The sequence below is a fragment of the Siphateles boraxobius genome, unplaced genomic scaffold (assembly GCF_051911475.1).
Source record: "Siphateles boraxobius isolate OS27281-9 unplaced genomic scaffold, OSU_SipBor_1 12, whole genome shotgun sequence".
In the NCBI taxonomy this organism is placed as follows: domain Eukaryota; kingdom Metazoa; phylum Chordata; class Actinopteri; order Cypriniformes; family Leuciscidae; genus Siphateles; species Siphateles boraxobius.
In genome coordinates this window covers 23,025,546-23,042,227 of record NW_027508722.1, presented here as the reverse complement: position 1 = coordinate 23,042,227, position 16,682 = coordinate 23,025,546, and the positions used below count along the sequence as shown (strand labels likewise).

General features: G+C 39.0%; 1 protein-coding gene across 2 annotated transcripts in view; it reads right to left on the bottom strand.

The window, feature by feature from the left end:
- Window positions 1-480: 480 nt before the first annotated feature.
- galnt1 (UDP-N-acetyl-alpha-D-galactosamine:polypeptide N-acetylgalactosaminyltransferase 1) overlaps window positions 481-16,682 on the bottom strand; it is a 107,998-nt gene continuing 91,796 nt past the window's right edge. For both annotated transcript variants that reach the window (XM_077213613.1, XM_077213622.1), the window contains 8 exons: window positions 16,023-16,230; window positions 14,139-14,309; window positions 11,709-11,826; window positions 11,381-11,561; window positions 10,319-10,458; window positions 7,912-8,010; window positions 7,666-7,800; window positions 481-2,576 (listed from right to left, as the gene is read on the bottom strand). In XM_077213613.1, the coding sequence (XP_077069728.1) occupies window positions 2,430-2,576; window positions 7,666-7,800; window positions 7,912-8,010; window positions 10,319-10,458; window positions 11,381-11,561; window positions 11,709-11,826; window positions 14,139-14,309; window positions 16,023-16,230 (1,199 nt within the window). In that variant the 3' untranslated portion in view covers window positions 481-2,429. The remainder of the gene's footprint in view (window positions 2,577-7,665; window positions 7,801-7,911; window positions 8,011-10,318; window positions 10,459-11,380; window positions 11,562-11,708; window positions 11,827-14,138; window positions 14,310-16,022; window positions 16,231-16,682) is intronic.

Genomic DNA, 16,682 nt, shown 5'->3' with positions numbered 1-16,682 from the left:
TGTAAGATCAGTGTTGAGCAAAAGCTGAGTAAAATAAAATGTAATGAAATCCTAACAAAGACATGTTTTTTTTTTAACTTTAGCACCGTGGCCTTAACCTGAGTATCTGAGAAGGTCTATGACACCAATGCTTCAACACCACCAAGAGATAAACCAAAGCAAGGCAAAACTCTAACCATGAAACAGTTTGAACCTTGCACTTTTGAAGAATTATGAACATTGTCATCATTTTTTTAATCACATTTAAGCTTAAATATCCAGCACAATAGTTTAACAGCCTTGCATGGTGCCCCACTGCGTCACAACCTAATGACCACTGCCATGGAACTAATCAAACTTAAGAGTTCTCAATAAACTTGTTATTAATAATAAAAAGTGATATAGCAGCATGATTTTGGATTTGTGGATCAGTTTTTTAACCATGAAACTGTGTGTGTGCGCACACATGAACAAAGATCATAAATGCTAATGGAGAAGTTGGACTGTAAACTTTCTGTGGTTTATTTCTGTGGATCATCACAGGGCTCTCTAACCCACCAATCAGCAGGCCAGACCCTCCTCAATTCAACATAGAAGACAAAAACAAAAGACATCCCTTTGACAAATATAAACACACACACTTGTTCACACTCATCTACACAGATGATCTTGAAGCCCTGTCCAAATGCTTGCAAGATCTTCATCCATCCTATGCATTGAAACCACCCTTTTATTTAGAATATATGAATCATACAATTTAGAATCCTTTTCAGAATCTAGAATCTGCATTTACAAACATACAACTAGAATTCTAAAATTAGAATCTCACAATATAGAATCTTTGTTTAGAATGTACAATCTTACAGTTTAGGATTTTTTTTTTTTTTTTAGAATTTAGAATCAGCATTTATAAGCTTAAAATTTAGAACCTTTTTAAAGAATTTTGCATTTTAGAATCTCACAATTTACTTATCTTGTTTAGAATCTAGATTTTTTTCTAGAATCTGTATTCACAATGTTAGAATTTAGTATCTCACAATTTAATATCTCTTATCATATGGTACACGTTGACACAAATAGTACAGACCATTTGAAGTATTTAGACAGGGTCAAGACAAGAAAAAAAAAATCACAACCGATTCCTGATTCCACATGACAACTCTCAAAACAGAGGGGTTCACTTTCATTTTCCAACCATCACGGCTGAAATGAAATCTTGGACCATTTAAAACTAAATTCAGAAGAATAAAATGCATGAATCGGAAATACAGGCCAATCTCTTTATGCTATCAGACATCAGATGAACGTGGCGAGCAGCTTCCAGTGCCTCACACGGGCACTAGACTGTCAGCTTCAAATGAATGAATGATGAATTCTACACAAAAATCAGTAACAATTTTAAGAGAACGTAAACAAAGAAAGATATCAGACTAAAGAGTTCTTTCTCGTGCATGTACAGAGTGAGACCAAGCCCTTTTACTGTTGGATGATATGACAGAAGATGATCCATCTCTTCCCGATCAACCCACGTGCTTATGGGTAGCCCATGTCGGCAGAAGGGCTGGAATCCAGAGGAAGGCAACAATTTCGGGGTAAGTTCAGGACAGTCCTGAAACTGCGTGTCAAATTACCATCAGAACTTTAAAAGACAGACTCAAACATATTTCTAAAACAAACAAAACCAATCAAGTGAAAAGTGCTTGTACGTGGCACTCAAAAATGAAGAAACCAAAAAGTTTCAACCACTGGTGTGTAAAAAAAAAGAAGGAAAAAAGTTACATGAACACTGACGATATGAAACACGTACTAGATGATCAGTCATCACGTTCATTGATTATAGATCTATATGTGATTGATTGTAGACAGTTTGATAGACAGTTCAGCATGTGTCAGTGGCCAGTAGGGGGAGGCCCTGCTTCTAACTGATAGCAGACCACTGTAACGTCCATCCTGATATGTGACACTTGAAATCTCACATGCACACACATGCACTCAAACACACGTCAGCCTCTCCTTCATGTGCTAGATACCCTTCACTTCTACAAGGCTTGAAAAATACTTAAATAAAAAAAAAAACTCTGAAACTCCTGTGGAAAACTGTGACTCACACATTCCAATCACACACACATAAACACGCACACATTGATACTCTAAAAGGGAGGCGTTCTCGTAAACATAACCAAAATGTCCAACGCTCCTCGAACGAGGAGGATAAGGGCATCAAACTCAAGTTTCTTTCTCCACAAGTCTTCCTCTCCATTGTTCGTTTTTTTTCCCTCTGCGAGGTGGAGTGATGGGGAGATTCATATACATATGCGGTTCTGTTCTTTTAATCATGTTGAAGAAGGCAGACCACCAGGATTGAAAGGAAAGCAGTCCTTTCTCTCTCACGCTCTCTCTCCATCAGCGTCGCTGTGAGAGTCTGTCCATCAGTCCATCCGTGTGCGATCTCAGAATATCTCGGGCAGTGTGACGTTGCGGAGGAGCCACTGTTGCGAGCGGCCCCCGGTGCAGTCCTTGACGCTGGGCACCTGACTGTCATCTTCAGACGCCTTATCCAAACACTGATTACTGTTCACGTGTATCAGACTCAGCTTCTGCAGGAGGGAAAAAACAGTATAATAATATAAAACAAAAATTAAAGAATAAATATTTCTAAAAAAATACAGACGCATAAAATATAAAAATATTTTAAAATAATAAATCCACAGTTTCTTCAAACAGCTTTCCATTTATGGGGTCGCAGGAAAATTTCAAATATTCTCTTTTTTGTGAGATGTATTGAACATTTTTGTAGCAAATTCCGCTGATTTAATCTGGTTATCTGGTATCGTTCGGCGGTCCAATCAAATTAGTAAAGTGGAAATGAAAAATCATGTCTACTATTATTCTTAATTTGTCAGACTAGACAAAAAAAGTTAAAGTTAAGCAAATTGCATTGTGGGATCCCATGCTGTGTGGGATTTATACTGCACATTCAGGCAAATGCAGTAGGTCATCCAGGTATTTCTGTGCTCAGGATTCATAGTGTAATATAATAGTACTGATAGTAAGCAATATGCCACTCTCCGCTATACACACACGGCTGGACAACCTGTGCGCTCCAGGGCAAAGACAAATTGTCGATGCACAGGGATTGCTTTACAGTGGAGCACGTGTGTGTGAGTGAGTGTAATGGGCCTTGGGTGAGCTGAGTGCTCTAGAGTTTCAGTCTAGCGGGAAGCATTAAGCTGCACAGATACAATTAGGATAGCGGTATAACCTATAAGACGTAAGGTGTGAGGGCGCACACACTCGTCAGTGAGCTAGCGATGGTAATGTATGGTAATGCATGCAGGAGAGGTGCTCTTGTTGGCAAGCGATTTCCTGATCTCGCTCACTCTGAATCTCCCTTTCTTCCACTCTATCTGTCTCTCTCTCTCCAGAAGAAAAACAGAACCTTTATCTGACAGTGGAAAGTCTCGGCTCGAGTTCTCTATTCTGTGCAGCCTTCCGTCGCTCCGGGCGCACGGCCAGCATGGTGGGGGCTTCCAATCTGGGGCGAGGAGGGGGAGGAAGAGGAGGAGGAGGCTATGGAGTAACAGGTATCCTTGTAAACCAACAGCAGAGGAATGCAAAAAGCAATCTTCCTCTTTCCTCCCCTCGGCTAATTCACTTTCCTCAGGCCTGAAGTCATATACCAAAATGGAGTGATGTATTTTGAAGATTGACTGAGAGGTGATTTGATATAACTAAACTAGCATCCCCCCAATAGTGTTTATAAGGGAAGCCGCAGGGTGGATGTTCATGCACATACATTACAAGAGAAGGATGAGTGGACATCCTGCAGACACACAGCTTTAAAGGTTTAGCTGACTGTCTTTGATGTTATATGACACATATGAGGCCATCAACACCCTAAAGGTGAAAAGCAAGAGTCAAAAGTGCATATGCATCAAAGAACTGTCAAGGAACATAAACAAGGATAAATTATCTCAATGTGTGAGCAGAATGATGTTTTGGTTGACAACATCATTGAGGGTTGCCTCTCGTTAACCAGAAAAAATATTATAATAATGATGTTTCACCCTGATACCCCTGGACGTCGAATCTTCTAGAGGCCCACCTTCCTGCAGAGTTTATCTCCTAGTCCAGGGGTGTCTAACTCTGCCACATTGGGCCAGCGGTTTGGAAAATGAATGGATGGATGATTCAGCCGCGGGTGCCATCTTCTGGCGAGACTAGGGAATTCATTAGGAATGACCCTCACAGTGCATTATGGGTATTCCCTAGCCGTTGAGTGCACATCAGTTGGACACTCGTTGTTGCGGTACATTATGGGATTGAATGAGTGCTAGAGCACATTTTCTGGATTAATTGAGAATCATGATTTTTTTTGTTTCAAATAGAAATCACGACTTCACTTATTTCATTACTGGATGAATCAGCTTTTTTAATACATCTCTTGAATGAATGATTCAATGACAACTACATTTTTTAACAGTCACTTGTTGCCACCAAGTGGGGTAACAATGTATCTGATGCAATCGTTATTTGAAGCGCAATGTTAATTTTAAAAGGTGATTTGCTCAACTTAACATCCACTATGGTTTAGGACACCACATCGCTGTCCCTTCAAATGGTGCCCTTTTTAATGGTATAGGGGTGATTTCGGACACAGCCAAGGCCTTCAGGATCGCTAGAAACTTCCAGGCAGGAGTGTTGGAGCTAAACTCTGCAGGAAATTGTGTGCTGGAGAAGGTTGGAGCTATAAACTCTGCATGATGGTAGACCTCCAGGAGCAGGATTGGACAGAATCAGATTAGGGGTTGTCTATGATCAGACAATAGGCACGTTCTGGGAGTTTTCTGGATTCAAAACAAATTAAGATCTATCAACAACATCTGTGGCATGTTGTTGATTACCACAAACAGCTTTTTCACTTGTCAGTGTGTAAAAACAAACATTTACAGTATTTGACTTGCATTAGAAGTCTAAGGGAAAAGGATTCAAGAATAGGAAGTAAGCAGAAGCTTGTATTTTTTGTTACAACAAATTAATTCGTCTACAATCTATACAAAAATGTGTATCTCAAGTGTAAAGTTGTCAAAGTCAGCCCTTTTTGCAATCCTTTAGGTGTCTTTATGGTCATCATGCAAAAGGGCTTTTTATCAGAGGTAGCCAATCCTGCTTGTGGAGAGCCTGCTGAGTTTAGCTCCAATCTTAATCAAACACACCTAAACCAGCTAATCAATGTCTTCAGAATTACTTGAAAATACGAGGCAGGTGTGTTGAAGCAGGGTTGGAAGTGAAGTATGCAGGAAGGTAGCTCTCCAGGAGCAGGGTTGGCAACCCCTGCTTTACATGGACATGACATGAGTTGAGACAAGGTTACTAAGCAATTCTAGTCTCACGTTAACATTTACAAGTATTGTGGCTATACATTCAAAATGTTAATTTTAAGATTTATCCAATGCCTTGCTCCATTGAACAGTAAGAGAATTACTGTAAATGTGATTTTGTGATCATTAGCACATACTGTATATACCTGTGTTCATACACATTTCTACCAATACATTTATGACTTTTGAGGCAAATACTCATGGCCTAATGTTCCATGAAACATGTTTATACATGTAAAATAAGAATAAAAATCCATGTTCAAATTTCAAAATCACAGCATATCTTAACTAATTAATGACAAGTTACGTGATTTAATAAAAAATATTAATTTATTTAAATAATGCTGACACACCAGTAAGATGCTTAGATAAAATACTGTCTGACCCTCAGAATTCCACTTTCTAATTTATGTTGATGCAAGATTTTGTTTTCTCGTCTTCTCATCAGTTTCTTTTTTTTAGTTTATGTGGCTGTTTTTGATCTTGTTTGACTGTAGGTACATTCACGGCATGCCGTAAGTGCCGCAATTACGTGATTTCAACTTTTAAAAAGCGTTTGTGTCAACGTTTCCCTAACATTATCTTCTAATAACCCTAACGTTACAATCTAACATTCCCTTAAAGTTACAATCCAAGATTCGCCTAACGTTACACTCCAAAGTTCCCCTAACATTATCCTCTAACGTTCCATTAAAGTTATATGGTAACATTCCCCTAACGTCACAATCTAACCAGGGTTCATACACATTTCTACCAATAAATTGATATGACTTTTGAGGCAAATATTCATGACCTAACATTACATTAAATGTCTTTGTATACATGTAAAATAAGAATAAAAATCCATGTTCAAATTTCAAATCACAGCATATCTTAACTAATTAATGACAAGCTATGTGGTTTAATACAAAATGAACACTTATTTGAATAATGCTGACACACCAGTAATTTAGTAAGATAAAATACTGTGTCTGATCCTCAGAACTCCACTGTGTAGCAACGGATTAACATACAACAATGGTAGACAACAATTACTACGTTTACATGTGCACCAATAATGCGATTATTTCTAATAATCAGAGTAAGTATGTTTATTGTTTGTTTGGTTTTTAACACCATGCCAACTTCTGTGGCTATTTTCATGGCGAGAAAAAATTATGGTAAAACTATATCAGGTGTTTACAATTTATTTTTTGCTAAAAACTGGGTTAACTTTGTTAAAAACTTCTTCAAAAGATTTAAAGGTGGGGTAAGCGATATTTGAAAAATGCTGTCGGAACGTTGGTAGGATCAACACAACCAGACACAACAACAAAAGTGTAGCTAGTCAGCATTAGGGGCCGTATGATGGTGGAGGAGAGAGAACGAGCAAGAGGGAGATTTGAAGAAAGACTGTAGAAAGAGAGATAGCTGAGAGACATTACAAAAGAGAAAAGCTCATAAGAATATCACTGGAAAATGAAGGATTATGATCAGGAAAGTGCTTTAAGATCCAAGTTAATTTTAGAAAAGCTTTCCAGCACTGGAGAGAGCTAAGCGGGAAGGTCTGAAAACAGACGCGGAGGTTGCTTTATTCCGCTAGTAACACTGGTTTTAAATGTCATTGTTTGTCTGGAGCTGCTGTGCTTTTGGCAATAACAGCAAACTCTTGTTTGCATTTACTCTTGTGTATGTATGTTTTTTGTGCTTCCTTGTCGTTCGTTCATCATCTTCGCTTTATTTTTCGAGAAGCATTATTTTGTTGTGCTTCTGCTATGATAAATAGACTCTTGCATTGTGTGTTTAAGGAGGCCAGGTAGTGAGAGTTGCGCAGGCTGATGACTGCTAGAGAATGCAGTGTTTACTGTTTTGCGTCCTTGTTAGTGCACCCAGCTCGCATGCCAGAGATCGCGGTTTGAGACAGACTCAGAGCAGGGCGGTTAGGATTGGAGGGTGAAGAGAGCAATGAAGAGAGGAGTGTGTTTGATTGGGTTGATTTCAAATATCAACATTGTTCAGCAACGACTTTGAGAAATAACATACTGCACCTTTAAATGAATAAAAAAGGTTTCTCACAGGGATAAAACCAGCACAATCTCATAAAACATGCTCCAATGAGTCTGTAAGATGAACGTTAAATGTTGTAGTTTAACCAATATTATCACTTAAAAATATACTCTATTATATACATATTTTAAAACAAATTTCCATGATTTTTCCAAAACTTTCTGGGTTTATTTATTTTTCCAAAACCTTTTCAGGCCTGAAATCTCCTATTTAAAATGTCATGACTTTTCCAGATTTTACATGACCTTGTTACACTTACCAAAGGGTCATATTCCCAGAGCTGGTTGCCTTTCAAGTGATGGCACTTGAGCATCATAACTGGACCATTGAGTTTGGACACATCCAAACAGAGGTCATCAGTTCGGATCTCTTTATTGGCTGTGTACGAAAAAACCTGAGCAGGTGGAAAAGGTCACAATACATCAGTGTCAAACCTGTTGTAAAGATCAACATCATTACTCTAAATAAGTGTTTTTTAAAAGTGAGAAAGAGATGAGGAGCTGACCTGGTTGCCGCCCATGCCGTGGCAGTTGAAAATGCCCACTTTCTCATTCTCTTTCCTGGCCATGTTATCCAGACACTGGTTAGTCTCCACATTACGGATCTGCAATCGGACAGATCACACAAATAGATTAGACACACTCAAGCAGCTCTCCTGCATGAATAAACAGTCACGTCTCTGTCTGAGTGTGAAACATGGTTAATTACCCAAAGCTTATGGGGGTGGGGGGAGTATTGACGAACAGAGGCAACTGTGCCAATCAAACACACAAAGACGCACGTAAATGTGTACTTGATGAAAGACAGCAGACGAAGGGAAAGACAGCTCACTGCTTTCATCCAAAACACAGAGTTACACAAATGTCAAGATCAGTGGGGCTTAAATCATGACAAATTTATCTAACAGCTTCACTGGCAGCATGCTATTATATTTAGCCAATGTTTTATGTAAACACTGATTTAATACTTGGCTGTTTTGTTTTATGAAAGAAAAAAACCAATAGTTTTTTAAAACAAAGTGAGGTTAAATTACTGCAATGCATAGCCCCTCATAGGGCTGGGTATCGTCATACGTTTTCAAGCAGTTACAAAAATAGGCATAGACAGGGGTGTACAGTGCTACAAAAAAATCATTCATTGCGATGAATAACGGTGCTTAACACAGTAGCACACGTGTGATACAGTTTTGTATGTGTGTAAAACAGAACTGCATGTTTGTGTGACGCGAGCACATGTTGTGTGCTTGTTTGTGTGTGAGGTTAATCTAGGGCTGCACAATTAACCAAAATTAAATTGAAAATGCAGTTTAGTGTGATTATGAAATCACTTTTTTTTTAAAGCAACACGCACCAAACATCTCTAAACTTGTAATGAGAAACGTTTACACAACAAATGTGAACATATAATGAGAAAGATCTTTTTACTTCAAACTTCATAACGTCAAGAGTCAAGTGTTTGAAATAACTTGCTTTTGTGATCTGATGTGGCATCATGTCACAATGTAGGCAGAAATTGTTATTTTATAGTATTCTACACAGTGATAAAGGCTATGTCGACTAGCATTATAAATAAACTTTATTCTAATGAAAATACCCCAGTTGTCAGAAGAACACATAAACCATTTATTATCTTAATCGCATGTTAATTGAACCTTCGCACAGACCCGCCCCCCTTAGTTACTGTCGCTATGTCCGACAAGCTACGCCGCTCTCACGCACACACCATGTTCTCACGCAGTGAAAAATACATCAAGGATCAGAGAGGAGACTGACAATACGCTGACAGACAGGACAGACCAGGTTACTTTTCGGTTACTTTTGATATTAAACATATTAAACAAAGTCTCACCTTTCAAATTTGGTCATTTTTAAAAAGAAATTTAAACAATAAATACCGTTTTGTGGCTCTTTAATGTGTCGTGACAGATCGCTGTAGAGCCTCAGATAAAGATGCTCGTGAACCGATAATCTATTCCTTCTAGTTCATTTATAGTATCAAATAAACATGAATGAACATAAGAAGGAATGTTGTTTAAACCGCAGAAAGGCGTCAGTATATTCAGTTTTTCAAGTTCAAATCCTCCAATGTTAATCTACTAACTCTCCTGACTGCTTTGTCGGACAAAATGGCGGATGGCGAAGTATGATTGGTCAGATCACCTGTCAATCAAGCTCCCTGCGAAGGGTCAATTGTCTTTATGTTTCATCAGTCAAAATGACTGTGACGTCATATCCTCCATATACTATTCTGTCAGTGTCCTGCCCTTCACCTCACAATGTCACCATCAGCGGCAAGGAGAGACAAGGATGAGCTAAAAGTGAATGAACCGTGGACAGCACAAGGAAGATAGAGCCTTAACCAGTCAGGAAAACAAACCGACTCCGTTCTCAGCGAGTTTCAGACATCAGAGATGACATGTATGTTTTATTCATAAGAATGTCTGATAAGAAGAGGCATCGATGGACAGATGGAACGAAAGGGTAAGAGACGGAAAAGGAAACAAGACGATGACAGAGAGAGAGCAGACTAGGAGAGAATAAATGCCCCTCATTTCCTGAACACAGTGGCTGGAATGAAAAAAACAACAACAATTAATTCCTGTGACTCGCGAAAAAGAGTGTCCCTCGCTAATCCACACCTGCACTTCTTTAACACACACACACACACACACACACAGAAATGTGTTTATCTCACTCTGCAATGCTTTCCCTTTTTTGCTATCAGCATGTGTACGTTTGTCTGTGTGTGTGTTTGTCTGTGTGTGTGTGTGTGTGTGTGTGTGTGTGTGTGTGTGTGTGTGTGTGTGTGTGTGTGTGTGTGTGTGTGTGTGTGTGTGTGTGTGTGTGTGAATGTGTGAGAGAGAGAGAGAGAGAGAGAGAGAGAGAAAGAGAGAGAGAGAGATAGATACAGACCTCTCCCAACGAGTAGTAGTGGCGCGGTATCTGGGAGTCTGGGTAGACATTTTCAAGGTACCAGGAGAACGGCTTACACTGCAGTCTCTGTCTCAGAGATGTTCTGACAGAGATGTCTCCATAATCCACTTTAGTCACACCTGCAACAAAGAAACATACACAGAATGTAAAATGGTGAAAAAAGCTAGACATTTAGTTTTTCCACCATGATTCTAGCGCGTTTTTGGGTGCTTAGGTGGTTTTTAGCATGTTGCTATTCAATGCTCTGGATTGCTATGGCTTCGCAATGTGGTTTGTAGGATGTTTGGTTCAGATCTCTCCTTCAATAAACCGTTCTATTGTTCCCCAGACAAAAGTCTGATAGCTTAAAGCATGTATAGCACACCTCTCCTTCACAAGCAGCATGACTTGAGGAATCATTGTTGCCTGTAGCACAAACAATAAAGGACGAGATACATGCTGAACTTTGATACTTATTGTTAGGGTTTTGTTCAAACACTTGCCTTGCAGCACTAATAATCAGTCTACAGAGGCATTAGTATAGAGGAGGGATAGAATAACACAATACGCACACAGTTACACAGATAGCTCTGAGCTGCACTGGACACTATTGACAGTGACATTAATATCTATTATCCAACATCTCCTTCTGAGTCAATATGGCTTGAGTGCCAAAGAGCGCTGATAATACACACACACCACATTAAAGAGAATGACACAGAGATAGAGAGACAGTCATAGAAAGAGACCGAGACAGGGAATGCCAAAGATACGTGACTGAGAGGAGATAAGGAAAAGTTTTTTCAAAAAACTGCAATATTGTGTCTTACTTATGGCTGGTCGATATGACGATATTATCGTATATATCGACGATATCACGCGAGTGCCCTGATGCCGATTTTAACAATCAGATTATCGACGATATCAGGGGGAAAAATGACAAATAATAAACCTAGAAAGTTGGCAAATATATTTCAGATAGCCCCGTAGTTACCATACACATCTTTATTTTTGAAGCGTCTGGTGTATGGATGCAGATGTGTAGCATGTAATGTGACTGACCAGGTGAGATGATGTAGAAGAAGTTCTTGAACTCATCCATCCAGACCTCTGCCAGCCGTCTGTTGTTCTTGTTGATGATTTGCCCAGTTCCACCAGGGAACGTGTACGGCGTCGCCTTACGGAAGACGTGACCGACGTGAGAACATGTGACGATCTCAAGCGTCCCCCCGCACTGCCAAATCTGATAAACACAGATACATATCAGTTCAGTTCAGAGCATGAACAAATCAGCAATAACACCAGAACTGCATACTATATATGCAAAAGTGGAATTGTGGGTAGGATTGCGGTGGTGGTTAAATGATTCAATGTAGGGGGTGAGACTTACCCTGAAGGAGATCTCCAGGTTCTCTCCTCCCCAGATGTCCATCCCTGCATCGTATGTGCCAATCTCCTGGAAATAATCTCTGTCTATGGAGAAGAGACCACCTGCCATGGTGGGGGTCCTGATAGACGATGCAAATCAAAAAACACACACAAGTGTTTAATTCTATGATGCAAAAACAGGCCCTTCAGGGGAACGATCATATCTTATAAAAGCAGCTCTTCCTCTCCAGTTCACTCCGTCACAAACAAGCACGTCGCGTGTCACTCAGAGGAACGAGATCTTCAATAGAAATGACATGTTTGCATGTGCCTATTTTGGCAACAGCATATACTTCTTTAAATATCTTTTACTCTTGTTAGTCCATTTCCCTCAGCAGGCGCCCTCTGTTCTTTCCTGTTTTCCTTCCATCCATCCCCTGCAGCACGTCTCATTTTTAGTCATATTTTCCTAAGCAAGAAGCTGTTTTTGTTATACTCTCAAGTTGTTTTCATGCTTCTTTGCAGCACAGAAAACCAAGCACTGAAGTAAAAGAAGATGAAGCAAATGAGGGGTCGTGTGTGTGTGTGGGGTGTGTGTGTGTACAAGTGTGGCATCAGAACATTCTGAACATTGAGCTCTGAAAAACACAGGATCTCTGAAGAAATCAAGCAGCAGAAAGCTAAGAGATACTCTGTTCCTGTAGTTAGAAGGTGAGCAAGTAAACACCCTCCTCTTGGTAAAGTGCTGGTGTGGATTAAAACTCCCTCATCTGTGTGTTAAGTCTAGTGTTTACTGTAGCTGCAGGGATGGAGAAACACTTTTATGTTCCGTAGCTTTAAGTGGAATGTAAAATACCTTGTTGGAAAGTAAAAAATTATTGTTGAATTTACATTTAAAAGGCCTTTACATATATGAGCCATTGCCTAGTGGTTAACACAAATGCTCTGATTCATTGTGTCGTGGTGCTCCTGAAGGCAATGCAAGTTCAATTCTGGCTTGTGACATCTATATCAATTCTCACTTATTATTTTCATATGCCATATCTTTTACTGTCCGTTAAAAAATGGGAAAAGGTTTCTAAAAGGATCATAAATTACGCCTCTGAAAAGAAGCTGTTTGAAATAGAATACTAATGTGTAAAACAATTGTGACAAACAATTACAAAAAGTAGTACACTACATTGTCACATGGCCACACAGCGTATTAGAAAAAAAGGTCAATGGGCCTCATTCACTAATAATTGTGTGGATTATTTCGAATTTGTATGCACAGGACAACTTCTCACAAAAAATTTTACGCACAAATTAGTGCGTATGCATCCTTAGTGAATGAGACCCGTTTTCTCAGAAATAATGCTGCTTAGCTTACTTTGTTTAATTTTTGTGTAAAAATGTCTTTATTCTTGTGTAAAAATGTCTTTATTCTTGGCTGCCTGGTGAAATAGTTAATAAAAAAAGAGATAATAAAAAAGCAATTAAATTTACTTCTGTTAATTTGTTACACTGAAAATATTACACATACACAATATTCCCATATATTCCTTTTATTATACAGGTCTCTGGAGTACTTCTAGATTTATGATTAGTCAATCACAGCATTCAGCAGTCAAATATTTCACAATAATGTCTATTGCCCATGGAAACACTTTATAACTGAATATATAAATGTTTCTCATAAAATATTCTGTCATGTAATCTCATGTCAGTCTAAACCTCTCACTGGAGGAAAATATTATAATGATTTTAATTTCGGTCTGTTCATCTCACAAACTTACACTACCATTCAAAGGTCAGGAATATTCCTATGCTGTATTTTTTTAACCTAAACTATTTTGAAATATTATTACAATTTAAAATATATATTTTTTAAATTGACAGCAGCCATTACTCCAGTCTTCAGTGTCACCTGATCCTTCAGAAATCATATTAATATGCTGATATGGTGCTCAAGTAACATTTCTTATTATTATCAATGTTCAAAACAGTTCTGCTATTTTTTAATATTTTTGTTGAAGCCATGAAACATTCTTTTTAGCCTTCTTTGATGAACAGAAAGTTCAAAAGAACAGAATTTAGTCAATAAAAAAAATGATTTCAGTCTGTAATCTAATTAGTTAATAAGAAAAAAGTAGATCAAGAATCGTTTTGGAATCGAGGATCGTGACTCCCAGAATCGTAATTGATCGGATTGTGAAGTGCCTAAAGAATCCCACCCCTAATAAGTAGCATAGACTACTGCTTTTTGTGTTTGTCCTTATTTTCCTATTGCGTTTCATGGGGAAAATAAAAGGACAGTGGTCCGGAATGACATCAGGGTGAGTAAATAATGACAGAACTTTCATTTTTAGGTCAACAATCCCTATAAGCCTAGTAAGGTAGGTAATTCTACCATGGACATAAACCATCCTATTTAATCTTGATCTGACTGCATAATAAACATTTTGTGTGTTACCTGACAGGCAGCGTTCTGTCTCCTTTCCTGCGGTCCATCTCTCTCTGTGGTACCGGATACCAGCGGAAGTTCAGCTTCCAGTTGAACCCACCATATGTCATATCAGACCCTGCCATGTACTCAAATGTGTCATCACTGATCACGTCAATGATGGGACACACTACGGTTTTCCTATGAAACACAAACACAAAAGAGATATTAGCTGTGCACTTTCACTGCTTTCACCAAGACAACCTCAACTGCCTGAATAAATGAGTTTTGTCCGCCACAGAATGCCCTTTTTATTTTGAATTCAGCTGGCACACGACAGACACACCTCTCTTTACTCAAACAGATGCAGACACAAATCAGAGGGGACGTCTCGCTAAACTTGTGTCATCAATCAGCACCAAGCAGCCCGCTGTGATGCTAACCCAGGCAATGAGGATGGATAAGACACACACACACAGACACACACACGCACTGCAGGCACACTTTCCTCTCCTACATTTAGCAGACTAAAGCTTCATCAGCTAATGATGCCCCAACAGGCCGCCCGAGGCAACACAACACAGAGAATCAGCATGTGTATGTGGGCATGTGCGCATGTTTAGAAGAGAGGAGATATTCTCTGCACATAAATCCTCAAAGAATCAAATTCAGATAAAAGTGAGTTCATGTTTCTATACCGAACAAGTTCTCCATTTCAAGCACAAATGCAGGCTGGGGTGAAACCAAACTACAAAACTGTAATAACGCACAAGGAAAAAACTAAACTCAAAGAGCTATTGATCGCTCAGCTCTCTGCAAACCGACATGCCAAAGGGGCGGAAAAAAAAGCGTCAAAATGACTGCTTTGTTTTGATGTTCCACCACAAATTGCAGAAATTAAATAAAAGGCATGTGCTTGTGGGTGTAACTTTTTTGTGTTTGTGACCGCATATATGTGTGAGATATCAATCGACTAGAGGAATGCTATTTCCCAAACACTGAAGCAAAATCTGAAAGACAAAAACAAATTCTCCCAAGTCTTTATGCTTTAATTATCGAAAGAAAAAAATCTGATATATATACTTCACTGCTGGAAAAAACTGCAATTCTGTCAGTTCTGCACATTTTTACCATAATGCATATTTTTTACCATAAAAAGTAGACAAAATATGATAGCTGTTTTAGTAATAAAACTAAATACAAATCAAGTGTAGCGTTAGGTCTGGCAGGTCACGTTAGTCAAGCTTGCATCAGCTGACTCCCAGCTGACCCACGTCTACCTATAGCAATACGACGCCTATCACAGCATCCATGTATAAGCTCCTTCAGTATTATCAGCTGCTATCGTGTTTCTCAGAAGAAAATTACCCTCCTCCATCCCCAGCTCCTCCTCTCGTTCAGTCATGAAGTCATCCAGTCATTTAGGTTGGATTCCCCTTGAATCAGACTATTGTGTTCTCGAATTGTGTTGTACATCTTGAATTAATGATATCTGCAATACATTCAAGTTGGTTCTGTTAACCCTAAGGGGGGTTATTGCTGCTCTCCCTGCTAGGCTGCATGGCTGCGCAGGGAGTTCTCGCCCAGAACAGAACTATACCATCAATCCAAACTATATGCTAACTGTCAATCGTATTTGAAGTGGTGCTGACAGAATAACTGTTTTGTTAATAATTTAGCATAGTTTTCATGAAAGCTCTGTGGTTGTCAAAAGTCAGCCAGGTGACGTGTAATAATATTTGTAAAAAATAATTAAAAGTGTATATATATATATATATATATATATATATATATATATACACACACACACACACACACACACACACACACACATATATATATACTATAAATATGAATTCTTTTCAAGCAAATATATACCTTAAAGTATTGCATCTAAGAAGTAGTAGTGCTTACTTGTCAAGTCTGATGCGAGCGAGGAGAGGCTCAAGCCAGCCGGTTGTGCACTCACAGTGGGCATCCAGGAAGGTAATCACCTGACCTGTGGAGATGGACGCCCCCTTCAACCGAGCGCGAATCAGACCCGAGCGCTGCTCCATCCGTACCACCCTGACCGGCACCTCCAACTTACGCACATACTGCTCCAACTGCCGCTTCAGGAAGTCTACATGCACACAGAGGTAACAAACAATTACACACTGGCTCCCCATAAACAAGAATTATATATAGGTAACTTGGGGAGGATGTGACTTCGCATACATTCAAAATGATAATTTCCTTCTAATATTTATCAGTGGATTCAAAGAGAAAAAGCTCTAAAAATGACATCTTCCAGATGCAAACATATACATCGAATACACGTTTTAGCCAGGGACTAAGGCACAATCTGAAAAGTTGGATGAGGCACATTATCAATCTTATCTAGCACATGAATATTAATTACAGTAGATCAGGCAATCTTCGTAACTGATTTGCTGATTACCTCTAACCAACTCTCTGATCGTTTGTAAGACTGACAATGCCTCCACTGGACTGAGGCTTTTTTTTTTTTCACTTAAATTTGTCTTTTTCCATGGCTGTCTACAACTTTTATTCCACACTACGGATAAAAGTAAA